The 13,499-nt window shown below is 55.5% G+C and overlaps 5 protein-coding genes across 5 annotated transcripts; 3 read left to right on the top strand and 2 right to left on the bottom strand.

Annotated features, from left to right (window-relative positions):
• Positions 1 to 241: 241 nt before the first annotated feature.
• Positions 242 to 2,089, top strand: MAA_03215 (dihydrofolate synthetase Fol3; the record flags this gene model as incomplete). Its single annotated transcript, XM_007821213.1, has 1 exon — positions 242 to 2,089. One exon carries the CDS (start codon positions 242 to 244, stop codon positions 2,087 to 2,089), a length of 1,848 nt encoding a protein of 615 aa, XP_007819404.1.
• Positions 2,090 to 3,003: 914 nt separating this feature from the next.
• Positions 3,004 to 4,717, bottom strand: MAA_03214 (Amino acid transporter, transmembrane; the record flags this gene model as incomplete). The annotated part of the gene is made up of 3 exons (XM_007821212.1): positions 3,004 to 3,275; positions 3,337 to 3,689; positions 3,759 to 4,717. The coding sequence occupies 3 exons, from the start codon at positions 4,715 to 4,717 to the stop codon at positions 3,004 to 3,006; spliced, it is 1,584 nt and encodes a 527-aa protein (XP_007819403.1).
• Positions 4,718 to 8,544: 3,827 nt separating this feature from the next.
• Positions 8,545 to 9,890, top strand: MAA_03213 (ICE2 family protein; the record flags this gene model as incomplete). The annotated part of the gene is made up of 2 exons (XM_007821211.1): positions 8,545 to 9,066; positions 9,123 to 9,890. 2 exons carry the CDS (start codon positions 8,545 to 8,547, stop codon positions 9,888 to 9,890), a joined length of 1,290 nt encoding a protein of 429 aa, XP_007819402.1.
• An 887-nt stretch (positions 9,891 to 10,777) lies between these two features.
• Positions 10,778 to 11,780, top strand: MAA_03212 (uncharacterized protein; the record flags this gene model as incomplete). The annotated part of the gene is made up of 2 exons (XM_007821210.2): positions 10,778 to 11,270; positions 11,320 to 11,780. 2 exons carry the CDS (start codon positions 10,778 to 10,780, stop codon positions 11,778 to 11,780), a joined length of 954 nt encoding a protein of 317 aa, XP_007819401.2.
• A 185-nt stretch (positions 11,781 to 11,965) lies between these two features.
• Positions 11,966 to 12,771, bottom strand: MAA_03211 (DUF218 domain-containing protein; the record flags this gene model as incomplete). Its single annotated transcript, XM_007821209.2, has 2 exons — positions 11,966 to 12,509; positions 12,575 to 12,771. The coding sequence occupies 2 exons, from the start codon at positions 12,769 to 12,771 to the stop codon at positions 11,966 to 11,968; spliced, it is 741 nt and encodes a 246-aa protein (XP_007819400.2).
• Positions 12,772 to 13,499: the final 728 nt, after the last annotated feature.

The following is a 13,499-nucleotide window of genomic DNA, read 5'->3' as shown; positions in this document are numbered from 1 at the left end:
TCATGCGTGTGCTCCTGTGGCTGGTACCCCTCCAACGTCAACCGATTTTTGGAAAGCTCCAGGCCCAACTTGCTCATCGCTCAACGACTTCCACAGCCATCCTGTCCTCAGCAACCAGAGAGGTTCCCTTCAGACGCTGGCCTTGATGAGGTGCTTACTTCGTCTCTCATAGCCTGTCGGCATAGCCCGCGTCAATTGTGAGGGCTGCTGCTCTCACCCATCAGCGCATCCTTGCGGCACCATGCCGGCAGCCAGAGACATTCAAAGAGCTCTAGCTCGCATCAGAGCCGTCATGCCCGCCCAAAAGCAATCGGCCATGGCAAATCGCAACATTAAGCTTGGGCTGGAACGCATCAGTCGCGTTGTCCCAGAGGAGCAAAAATGGATTGGTGTCCACGTCGGCGGCACCAACGGCAAAGGATCAATATGTGCGTTGCTCGCCGGCATGTTCAAACTATCCGGCATTAGCCACGGCACATACATCTCTCCGGCGCTACCAGAGCGTCACAACGCCATCACAATCAACGGCTTGTACATAAACAAGCGCATGTACGACATGGAGCTTCAACATGTCGACGAGGCGTACAAACGAGTTTCTTCTGGGTGGACGTTTGCCGCTGGAGAGGACCCGGGTGATTTGACGCCATTTGAACTCGAAACCGCCGCGGCATTTCGTGTCTTCAACAAGATGAACGTGCAGTATGGCATAGTCGAGGTTGGTATGGGCGGGGCCACGGATGCCACAAATGCCATGAAGGACAAGGCAGTCACCGTCATATCCAAGATTGACCTCGACCACCAAGAGTACCTAGGCAATACCATTGAGGAGATTGCAAAAGTCAAGGCTGGCATCATGCGTCCCGGAGTACCATGTATTGTGGACCACACCAATCCCTCCTCTGTCATGGATGTTCTCCGAGACCACGCGCGAACTGTGGGAACACAAGTCAGCTTATCATCCAAGGCACTGCCTTTCATAGAATCCCTCGACAGAGACAGATTCAAACTACAGGACTATGAGCAACAGAATCTGCTCTGCGCGACGCTAGCTTTCCGAAACCTGTTTCCTCATCTTCACATCGACGTCAACAAATTACTAGCACTAAAACCTCAGTTGCCGGGACGAATGGAGCAAGTCTCCGTAGCGGGACTTACAGATGGCACACGTCAAAAGTCAGTACTAGTAGACGGAGCTCACAACATGTTGGGAGTGGAGGCCCTGGCCAAGTATGTAGATGGCTCTCTCCGGAAGACCAGTGAGCCGGTGACATGGGTCATTGGACTATCATCCAGCAAATCGAAGCCCTTTTCAAAAATCATTGAGACCTTGATTCGTCCAGAGGACAGTCTGGCATTTGTCGAGTACGCCCAAGGTCCCAATGATCCCCCGCCTGCGCCAGCCGATCTTGGCCGCGGTGTGGCCACACAGATAATCCAGGACGAGTCTCGCATTTACGATGGTGAGCCTGATATTGGCAACGGAGTGCAGTGGGCGTGCAGCAAAGCGGGCGACGGACCCATCGTCGTAACGGGAAGCCTCTACATGATCCGGGAGTTCTACAAGATGGAAGGTGTAGAACCAAGCAGAAAGATCAAAACGAGGCGGCCAGGTCGGTCGCAACTCTGGCGTTACATCCAGTTGTCCAAAGAAAGACCACTGACATCTGAAGAGGCTAGGGAGTTCAAGCAAGCCAGAAGACACTGGTATCTCTCCCCCATGAACAGTTCCGTCTTCCGAGATGTTCGCAACGGTGGCAATCCCGTGTCTCCCCCAACGCCAGAAAGCATTGGAAAGCACCAGCGAGATGCTGCGCATCACAAGAGCCAAGCCGACGGGTACCGCAGCGCCATCCGCAGCGCAAAGAAGGATATGGACAGCAACGCAGATGGCGACGGGGAGCTTTCCAAGATCTTGGAGAGTCTTGAACAGCGACGTGATGAACATTTGCGTGCATACAACAGCGCCATGTTCAAAGTGCGAGGACATGCCGTTGACTCGGAGAAGAAGTACATGAGTTTCGAAGATATTTTTAAACAGCCTGACAAGCGGAGGAGCAGAATCGCAGCACTCTTGCGGAAGAGAACATGACGCAAAATGAGCAAACTCAGTCATCAAAGCGGCAGGCGTCCAGGAGGCAGTGGAGGAAGGGTGGTTTGACAGCAGTCAGACGATGGCGGCGTGCGAGGGCAATATCTCGCAGCAACGGTAGTGTAGGAAAGCGCCCCAGGAAATGAGAGAGGATCATAACATGGTTAGAAGCAAGAGGAGACCAGACATGGGACAGGTACGCGGCGGGCTATTTTAAGAACAGCCGACGGATGCTCAGCGAAGTGTACGATAGTAATACCCTGGATGGAGAGGCGGAGCAAAAGTGATATTCTATAAGTCGTAGCTGGGTAGTTTGGACGATGCATACACCGGACGGGACAATCTCATTCATGATATTTGATAAAGACGCCGAGCAGCAAGTAAGCAGACACGTAAAACAGGACACGGAACGTCCTGCACGTGGCAAAAACAGTTGAAAGCAGAAGACATCCAACTAGCACAGCAATCAAAACTACGCCTTACCCAGGTTTCCATGCGGTTTTACCGATGAAATGTCCACCGGTCGTACGCGTAAAGCAGCTCGGCCAAGTCACGCAACGACAGCGCCGACCGATGGCGAATGGGACCAGAGTCGAGAAACACAAGACAATAACATGACGGCACATGATGCACATGCACGGTAGCCACAAATTTGCACAGCTATCATAACCGAGACCCCCGTCCCATCACCCCATCTCCCGGCCATGCCATCACGTCGAGACCCCTACGCTGGCCCCATGTCCAAGACCAAAAAGCCAAGACGAGGCTGGACGCCACCGATATTGCGTGCCATGAAGAAGCCAAGAAAAAGAACAGTCATGCAAATCGTATATAATCCCGCAACCATCATCACAACGCTTTCTCCCCCCCCCCCTTTCTAAAAAGGCAAAAAGACAAAGTAAAATAAAAGGATCTTACAAACCATTGCTCTTACAACTAAACACACCACCGACCTCGCCTGCGTTAAACGAGTCTATGATGCCTTGCACGCTGGCATACGTCCCCGCCGTCAAGAAGAAGAAGCCCGTCAGGATGATGACGACATTGAGGCCCATGGAGAGCCAGTCGCCGATGGGGTTGCGCTTCCGCCCGATCGTCTTGTCGGCAGTGCGCATGCGGAAGTAGGCTACGCCCCAGAAGATGAAGCCGAACCAGCTGTCGAAAAGGGAGCTCATAACCGATAGGACTAACAAGGCAGGATCAGTATTGGAATTTTTCGATTTGATTTTTAAAAGCTTGAAACTTACGAGAGGAGAAAAACGGAATGACCTGGGAAATGACAAAGGCGAGGATCCACGTCGTGAGGAGGATGCCCGCCCAGGAGCCCCATCCGACAACCGTGTGGTCGCTCAGGTGTTTTGAGTTTCTGAAGACGCGGAAGAAGACGAAGCGAGCCGTGACCGAAGCGTACAGGCATCCCAGGAAGATAATTGTCGGAATCATGAATGAGAAGGAGACCTTCTTGTACAGGTCGTCGAGGGATCCAAAGGCGGGCGCCTTGACGTACTGGTTGCCGCTGTAGGCGTAGATGACGGCGCCGACGACACTGAAGACGATGATTTCGGCGATTGTGCATGCCCAGAGGGACTTGGGGAATTCACTACCAAACCGTTAGTTGAGCCGTCGTCCCTCTTGGCGTTTCAACACGAGGGGGGGAAGAAATACTTACCGCGGGTCACGCATTTCAGCAATGAAGCTAGGCAGAGTAATCTGGCCGATGAAGGTATAACTAATATTCAGAAACGCAGCCATGCCCTGCACAAAGGTGGTGCTCGCCACGGGCACGGCTGTGACAATCGGCTCACCCTTCTCTGGCGAGTAGCCGGCCGGCTTTCCCTGGACGCCTGCAAACGCAGTGGCCAAGACGACGCTGATCAAGGTGAAGAAGGCAGAAGCAGTGCCGAGCTTGGACATCATACTAAATGTCCTCGGTAGCGAGGCCAGCCAGCAAATAACGACGATGACGACGGAAAACTCGACGGTGCGGCACCCCCCGATGGCCGTCCTCTCCGTCATGGTGTTGAGGTACTCTGCGCCGACGAGGACATGCAGCGCCTGGATAAAGGTGTTGTTGAGGACGAACATGACGGCCGTCCCCCACCACGCCCACTCCTTGCCCCAAAACAGCGTCTGGCCGAGATCACAGACGTCGCGGATTTCGGGGTGGCGCAGGCAAAACTCCCACAGCACAAGGCTCGTGTACAGGACGATGGCGGCGACAACAACCGTCAAGATCAGCCCCGGCACGAGGCCGAGGTAGCTGTAGGACCAGGGGAAACTCATGATGGCCAGACAGATGTACTCGCTGAAGAGCAGGGCGGCCGTCTTCTGCCACGAGCAGGTGCGGTACTGGATGGCGGCGCCGTCCTCGGACGCAAGCTGGCGGTTGAGGATGGCCTCGCTGGACTCGCCCTCGCCCTCGGATACCTCTTCCTTCAGGTACTCGGGGATGTCGCAGATGCGAGGCCCGATGGTGACGCCCGACCCGCCGAAGATGGAGGCCAGCTTGGCGGAGCGACCCTTGCCGAATTCGAGGTCGCGCGGGCCCGAGACGGGCACGGAGAGAGATCCGGAGAGGGATCCGGAGAGGGATCCGGAGCGAGAACCCGGTCGGAGCTTATTCGCCATGGTCAACGGCGACTTGTAGTACCAGGTCAGGGTATGACGGTGTTTTGAGCCAAATTTAGTCCTTCTCGTGGAAGCGATGGCCACTTATGGCGACGACGATGTCATTCGGGTGGGTGGTGATGATGATACACGCTAGTATTGAGGTTGGAAGAGATACTGAAGAGCAACCCGGTCCGCCAACAATGGTGTAAAAATGAAGACAAAAAAAGAAAAGAAAGTCGGCGCTCTGTTGGATGACAAGTCGACAAGATGAATTGCGACATGGGCGCAAGGATGCCTTTCAAACTCTTCGCGCGCGCTGATGGGCGAACAGGCAACCGGATTCGGACACGGGGACGACCACGCTTGCACGCCACGACGAGCCAATTGATATCGGGGAATCTGGGACCCCCCTCGGCCGCAATTGCGTTAGTTGCTGACTCCAGGTAGTTGGGACCAGATGCTCCTTGGCTCCTCACTCGCTGCCCTCGAGTAACAATCCGTGCTACCATGCCTGGTAGTATTATCATTGCCAGGTCGTCGCTGCCGCCCCCACACACGCAACATTGAACCCACAGGTTTGTCCACATAGCGCATGTGGTTGAGGCGACGGCGCGGGAGTAGCGGGCGCCCTGGACCGCAGCATCAAATGCCATTCGACCTGCCCATGGTGCGCCAGGAGACCGGCCAGGGAAGTCATGTCGAGAACAGCGCGGCCACCACGTCCGAGGTTGGGGGTGGGCGCGATGACGTTGGGCCCGGCGCCACACAGATTTACTCTTGCCATTGTGGAGTCCGACGATGATGATGTGCTGCGCCGGACCAGAGGTTGGTCGAGGATGGGCTTCGGCGGGTTTGGTTCTGAGTCTTTTTTTTTTTTTTCCTTGGTGAAGAGCTTGATGGATGCTTGAACTGCACCTGGGCACGTCGGCGCCAGCTTGGGAACTGCAGAGTTCAATGTTGTTGCGACCAGGCAGCAGAATATCCACACCACACAGGACCATCTGTTTGAGACATCAGTTGATCGTTGCCAAGCGCCATCTCAGATCCGTGGCTTGGCTTCGGGCGCGCCGTACTGGCTGCCACATGCCCGGCCACACACATCCGACCGTCGCCTCTCCCAACATGCAGTTTTGTCATGTTCATGATGGCAAAGTGGTTTAATCGGGGCAAGCGGCCTGGCCCCATTCTGCCCTCATGACGTGCTACATACCAGTCATGGCGTAGCACAATATTGTACTACATTTGATAACAAAAAACAAAGGGCGACGACCCAGCCGTTTCGGGCTATCGCTTCTAGCTGGCATGCCCCAACAATACTAGTTGCACATAAAAGACGAATCGAAGGCGCCATTGCAGCGTCTATCACGCAATTCCTGGTGCTGTAGATGAATAATCCCGAGCATGACAACTGAGCTGACGGTGCGATCCTCCGCTCGTGGATCCATCCGTCTGCTGAAACAATGCGAGACCCGTTAAGCTTATTTGTCCCTCGAATTGGAAATACGACATTGAGCCATGTGGTGAACAATTGTATGTTCTAGAGCTCGATGCAACACAAACGTGGACCCTTGGTCATGGAAAACATGCGTCTTGTACTCCGTACATCAGGATACATTGAAGCCACGACAAATGTTTGCCATGTGTGGTGCACTGGTGATCCTGGCCGAGAAAACGGGAAGAACCGTGCATGGCGTTCTTGGCTGCGAGCAGACAGGTGCGCCGCAGCTTGTCGTTCGTACTGGCTTGACCTGTCGACAGAGTCCGACGTACATAATAAGCACTGTTCAGCTCGACAGCTTCACATCCTGGTTGGGCAATCGGTTGTCAACTGGATGTAATAGGTAGTCTAAAGCGCAGGCAGTACGTCCGGTGTAAATGTCAAACCCCAAGGCTACCATATGGTCCATAACCTGACAAAATGGGACGAAACTCGGACGAAACCCACGGTAGGGCCGCAATCATTGAGTGTCAAAGCGGGTAGTTACTCGAATACCTTGGCAGTTCAAGGAACCTGCTGTGTCGCATTTATAAAAGAGGCGCCCCTCATCAAAACAGTATGTATACTGGCCGGTCGTGTGTATGCTTCGAGCTCCCATCCTACCAGGCTGGCAGTATGGAATGTAATCCAACTGTTGCGTCTATCAGTTCTATTTTACAGGTCACAATGCACGCACAGTGACTTGGAGTTCAATTCCAGGCACAGAGCCTGCGTTTGTTCATCACTCAGACTTGGCAGGTTTTTGAACCGTCATCCTGGTTGATTGCTTTGACCGTGGCGAGGTCTTATGACGTCGCAGGGAGTGGATTGCAGACTTGAAAGAACAGCGCGGGTGCATTCGAGATTGGAGTGAGAGGGCGGCCTCCAAGCCTGTCAGTGTCTCTTCGAGCGAGTACGCCTATCCATGACGGCTGACAGTGTGTCTCCAAAATTGGAGCAAATATCTTCTGCGTAGACCCCATGCGTGGCGTCCATTAGCCACGCATTGGGCGACGGCTGCCCAACAGCACGTGCGGCTATAACATGGTATGGAGGCGACGGCAAAGGATATAAGTTCGGATAGCGCATGAGGGAGTAGATATGTAATATAGCAATTGGCTTGCTTGGTTCATCGACGGCAGGAAAAGAGAGAAAATTGATGGAGGCCGCTTCCGCAGCCGGTGGGCTTGGTTGCAGGCGGTGAAGCGGTCCCGGCAGGAGCGGTCTGGTCGGGCACACGCGACCTTTGGACCAATCTGGAAGGAGCGACATGGCATGGGCCAGTCCTCTTGCCTCAACCACGGGCTAGTCAACTTGTTACTTGGTGCTTGACACCTCGTACAATGCATCAAATCCCATTAGATTCCCCTGAGTCCTTTCTCTCCGCATTTCGTGTTACGGAGTATATATGTACAGCACGTCTTGGGTGATATTCTCATCCTTCACTTGAGAGCATCGATTTTTAGAAGCGGCGGCCATTGGCATCTCGTGCGACAAGCCTCTTTCGGCCACGACTGCTGCCCCGCCAAGCCCACGCCGCTGCTGCTGCTGGGACGCCCTGACGCAAGCCTCGGAGCTTGGGTTCGGAGCTAGCTGGTAGCCAAGGGCATGAATATTCGACCTCGAATATCGAGTTTGCATCTAGAAAACAACCCTCGAGCTCTGTGTCAGAACGCCAATCATTCTATTGCCCTGAATGCGTTCCATCAACGTATGTACTGTACCACATGTCGGCCGACGAGCAGCCCGCGTCATCGCACTTCACGAGCCTTCACGTGCAGATAACGCGACGATAAGCTAAGCTTCCATTCCAGCTGAGCTTGTGCCAGCCTAGGTCCATTGTGGACACCTTACACCTTGCGCAGAAGCGGCACATTGTGGGCGACTGCAGAGAAAAACAGCTGGCAGGCTTCCTTAATCATCTTAGACTACTCTGTACAGACCCTGTCTGTCCAACCACAAGCGCGTCCTAGCCAGCATCAACACACCATCATTAAAAAAAAAGCCACGCGCTTGCGCTCGACCAGAAGGCGATACGACGACCCGGCGACTCATCTCTTGGTGTGCTGCAAAGAACAGACGTCGATCAGCATCTGTCCCGCAGGCGGTTCCTGCGCAGAACATCGCACGAGTGCAGCTTTGGCCAGACACACGACACGCTGAGCTACATTTTGTACATGAGCTTGTGAAAGCTCCCAGAGCCCTTGCGACCCCAACGCCCGCCCAAGAAGCTCGTTTCGAGACTGGGCCCGCGAGACGAGAAGACCAAGAGTCGTCCGACCTGAAACGCCCACAACTCCGAACGATCATCACTGTTTCTCCCGTCGACTCGACCGGCACGGCTTGAGCCCGCCACCCTGCCGCTCCGATGTGGTGGCTATTTAGCATATTTTTCAGCTCCATCTTCCTCTTCACCATCGTTCTGTCAATACCCGTCGCCTTCGATGTCGGTGGCCGTGATAGTGGGCTGGCGTATAGCCTGTCTCTCTTCATCTATTACCTCGTCTACTCCGCAATCCGCATTGTGACCCCGAGCAAGTCACGCCTCGGCTCGACCATCTCCAACCTCCTCCGACTGTCGCAGTGGGTTGTCATCCCATCGCTTCTCATTTGGGCCTTGAGTCAGTTTGCCGTCGATGCGGGAAGCACAAACTGGGTCGAGAGGACGTTGGGCGGCATCTTCCAATCCAAGAGCGCAAGTTGGACTGAGTGGATGTTTGGCAAAAATGGCGTGCTGGAGACGGTCATGCTGGGTAGCTGGGACAATGTCCTTCGATATTCTGGTCCCGTGTTCCAGCTCCTCGAGGGCTTTTGCACGCTTCTCGTGATTCAGGCAGCCGGTCAAATTACTCGTTGGCTTGTGAACAGAGGCAGAAGTGACACCTGGGTGGTGAGCGACACATTCCCAACACAACTTTTACTTGCCTCTTGTGCTAATTGACGCAGATCATTCTGTTGGCCTTTTCCGGCACCATCATCGCAAGTGCCGTATACTTTCTTTGGCGAGTTGCACAGTTTCCGCGAATTAGCAACCTGGATGCAACACTTATCGGTGTAACCATGACTACAGCGGTGTTCCTTTGTGCCTACGGCATCGGAAGCGGCCGAGGTAATCCTATTGAGAGCTCTCTACTGTTTGCTTACGTGGTACTGTGTGTCTACCAAATCTTTACCGACTACCTACCGTCTGAAGAAGTCGAGGACCAGGCTTCGTCACAACCCGAGATTCCACCACTGCCGCCGGTTATAATGGCATCCTATTCAACCCTTCTACACATTCTAGGCTCGCTTCCGTCGGCTATCCACTCCTCTCTGGCCCTTTTGTACGCCGCTTTCCAGACTATCACGCCGTCAGTCATCATTTCCCTGACATATCGACTCTTTGTCTTTTATTCCGCCACGAGAATCATTCCCTCGGTGCGGGATCTCGGTGCACGTGCACTTATGCAGGATCCGGATTTTGAGGATGCAGAAACAGCCAACAAGGTTCTTGGGTTCCTGAGCTGGTTCTCGCCGTCCATACTGGTGTCGGTGTATACGAGCTTGCTGCTGCAACACTTTTCAACCAGTGATGGTCCCGATGGCTGGACCCTCAGGGGTGGTGATGTTGGTGGCAGCACGTGGAGATGGATCAATGTCGGTTTGACTATGGTCCTTTACGGCGTGGAGCTCTACCTTGGTACGGAAGAGTCTGAGCACTGGAAAGTCGATTAAATGCAGGCCACCAGCACCATGAACAGGGAGGAGATTTCCTATGCTGTGTCGGGGGAGGTGGGGGATCTCGATTTCAAGATGGCATTCAATGCTGCCCATTACAGCCCTCCAGCTGACGTTGCCTTGGACATAATTTTGAGAAGTCGTCCTGGGGCAAGCAGCGGACATGGCGAATACAGAGCATGCCCCGTATGTCGCCTATCGGTGCGACTTGGAAGGACCAACACGAACAAAGACAGACAAAATAGGGGAAAGAAGCTACAGGCAGTGTGATGGGAAAAGGGGAAGATTTGGGCTCGGTAGGCCGTTGGGAAATTGGCGGGCATAACCGCAGGCGTTACGGTAGTCAGGTGATTCTTGTCTGGAGCATGGCGATATTGATATGATTTATTCCTTTTGTCAACTTGGTGCATTGTGAGCGGTGTAATGTTTGGGGCGATTCTTGGGACCAGTTGTCAAGGTTGTATTTGCGAAACCCCGGCGTTATGATGGCATGCTTGTCACCAACCCTAGCTACGGGCAGGCAGGATTAATTGACGACATGGTTGATTCTTTGACTGATTTTTGCTACACAGCGCCCCTGCGTTCCCGAGGGCCGTCAGCCATTGCACTCGATGTGGGAGTTGTGAAGGCTGCACATGCTACTCAAGTTGGTACGTCGTCGGCAAACAATTGTTTCGGCTCGGCTCTATCGATGTGCCGCCGGATTGGTCACAGTCTCCAACTTTACTCGACACTTTCCATCACTCACCACGCAGTCTTGTCCGCGATCAAAACACACAAAAAAAAATAGAGAAACATAAAACACCATATCAAGAGGGCCGCTATACAAAAAGCCCACCACAATGGATGAGTACTCAACCAAGGGCCTCGGCCCCGCGCCGCCCATGTCCATGACGACGATCCCCATGGCCGGCCTCCTCGTCGACGTCTACGGCCAGGAGGAGCTCGCCGGGCCCAACATCCCCCTCACCTGCCTGTGGCTGCTGCACCCGCGGACGCGGACGCGAGCCCGGATGCAAGACATCGCGCGCCGCACCCTTCACGCGTGGCACCTCTCGCCGGCGTCCGAGTCGCGCGGGCTGGTGGCCCTGTCGTTCGACATGCCCAACCACGGCACGCGGCTGGTCAGCGAGGCGGCCAACCGCGCCTGGGACGGGGGCAACGACCGGCACGCCATCGACATGGCGGGCGTGGTCGGGCGCGCCGCGGGCGACGTGAGCGCGCTGATGGACCTCGTGGCCGGCTACCTGGGCAGAGAGGTCGACGCGCACGTCTGCCTGGGCTGGAGCCTGGGCGGCCACGCCGCGTGGTGGTCGTGGTTCGGGGAGGACAGGATCGACGCGGCCGTCGCCGTCGCCCGGTGTCCCGACTACCTGGGTAGGTTGAATGTTTGATTTGTAGACTCGGCGTGCTGACCGGGTGTTAGATTTGATGGGGGCCCGGGCGAGACGCTCGGCTCTGGATACCGGGGGCGCCTCGCTGCTGGGCGGTCGGTACTTTCCGCGCGATCTGGTGGCCATGTGTCGGGGCAACGACCCCAAGGCCATTGTGTTTGGGGCCGAGGCGCCGGTGCCGTCGGTGCCGCTGTCGGAGGGGGAGCGGGCGCGGCTGCGGGAGATTTTCGACGCGCGCATCAGGGGGAAGAAGCTGCTGGCTTGTTCGGGGGGCGACGACGAGCTGGTGCCGTATGCGAGCTCGAGGCCGTTCCTCAGGGTGTTGAAGGACGCGGCCGAGGGGTGGTACAGGGACGGCGAGGTCGTGGTCGAGGACAGGGTGTACGCCGGCGTGGGACACCGGTTCAGCGCCGACATGGTGACGGACGCGGTTGCGTTTCTGGTGCGTGCGGTCGAGGACGGGCCGAGGAGGGACGCGAGGGCCAAGATTTGACGGCGTCGTGAATCGTGATGCTGGATGAGATTCACGAGGCGTTTGATAGAAAGGGGGGGCGCCTATTCCAACTAGAATATACACGCTCGACATGTACGGCTGTCGTCACGCCACCAGGGCCTAGATTACGCCGGGGGTTTGATTCCACCCAGGACTATATACAGACTATAATCATGCAGTGAAATTCACCACGGCCTCTCCCCGTCGACGATGACCTCGCTTGCCCCCTCCCCCACGGTCTGCAACCCCCCCTTGTCGGCGTCCTCGGTGCCCTCTTCGAAAACGCCCTGCCACGCTCCCCAGACGTTCCTCCTCGCCCTCTTGGCCGCCAGCCTCTGCCCCTTTCCGTGCGGATCGCGCCCCCAGTCCGCCTCGGCCTCGGCCACGCCCGCCACGACGCCGGGCTTGCCCTCCAAACACGGCGGGTCTACGCCGACAAACGACACCCTGTCCGGCGGAAACCCAATGGCGGCGCAGTGGCCCTCCAGCATCCTCGGCCTCTTGAAGGCGTGGCTCACCACCACGACGTGCCGCGGCCAGCGTTGGAACCGGGCATAAAACAGCGACAGGCTAAACAGCACGTTGTGGTAGGAGTCGAGGGCCCGCTCCTCGAGCATCATGTCCGCGGCCGTGACGGGAGGGTCAAGGAGGCCAAAGCAGGCGTTTTGGATGGCCAGGTTGGCGTACGACTGGGCCTCGGAGAGGGTCGTTTCTCTGCGGGTCGGCGCGCTGCATGACGGCGTTAGCTGCTGCAAAGCACTTTAGGTGAGGGGAGGGTAGGAGGAGGCGAGGACCCTGAGAATGCGAGGACGGCGTGGCCCCGGTCGGAGGCGAGGCATCGGAGCCCGGCCTTGATGTGCGCGATAAAGGTGGGGGTTTCGCCGTGCTGGAAGTCGGCGAGGAGCCATTCGGCTTCGTTGTGGCCTTTGGAGGGGCCGCCGAGCCAGATGCCGTGGCAGCAGACGATGATGAGCTTGGTGGGGCGCGGCATGTTGGTTTGCGGTCGACGGGTGCGAGTCGGAGGTTGAGGCTGGTCGGGACGGATCGCGTCATGTGGGGATGGTGTTTACATGTCCTCCGTCACGATAGACTGACAGACGAGAGAGAGGCTTGGCAAACTCATCATGAGCTACCTAGATAGTTATTGACTTGCCGCTCCACGGCAAGTAAACACTCGATTGTGGAATCATCATCCTGGTCCAAGCAGCTGTCTTACATGATCGGGTGTCTTGGACGGTGCTCACTACTAACCATCCCTCGTGAATAGCCAAAAAGGCAAAGGAGATATTTGGCTACGATGCGGGTTCTAGAAAGGTACTGCCGATTAGCAGAGGGGAGGCTCGTTTCGCAACATGGTAAGTAGCGTGTATAAAGCTATTTGATAAGATGTTGCTAGGTATTTTTAGCCTAGTTTGCTTTAGAAACTCCTGCAAGCCGGAGCTGGCTTGAATATCATGTCGTTAATAAGTAATAAGTGCCCATACTTTATTTTCTCAAGGCTCTTCACTTTGCTACTTGAAGCTAGTTGGTCTTGAGTCTTGACTATGATTTAAGGGGATGGTTGAGGAGTATTGGGACACTTTAAAGTTGATGATAGACCGGGGCGCAAGTCCAGAAACAGAAGCGTGCGTGTCATTTTCCATTCGGAGGGACAAATCAAAGTTCATGCGCAGATCATATACATCTTGTACCCCTGAGCACCATCTTGGCTGGCACTAT

The sequence above is a fragment of the Metarhizium robertsii genome, assembly GCF_000187425.2.
Source record: "Metarhizium robertsii ARSEF 23 chromosome Unknown MAA_Scf_4, whole genome shotgun sequence".
NCBI lineage: Eukaryota > Fungi > Ascomycota > Sordariomycetes > Hypocreales > Clavicipitaceae > Metarhizium > Metarhizium robertsii.
Note: the sequence above shows the minus strand (reverse complement) of the source record. Positions and strands in the feature narration are given on the sequence as shown.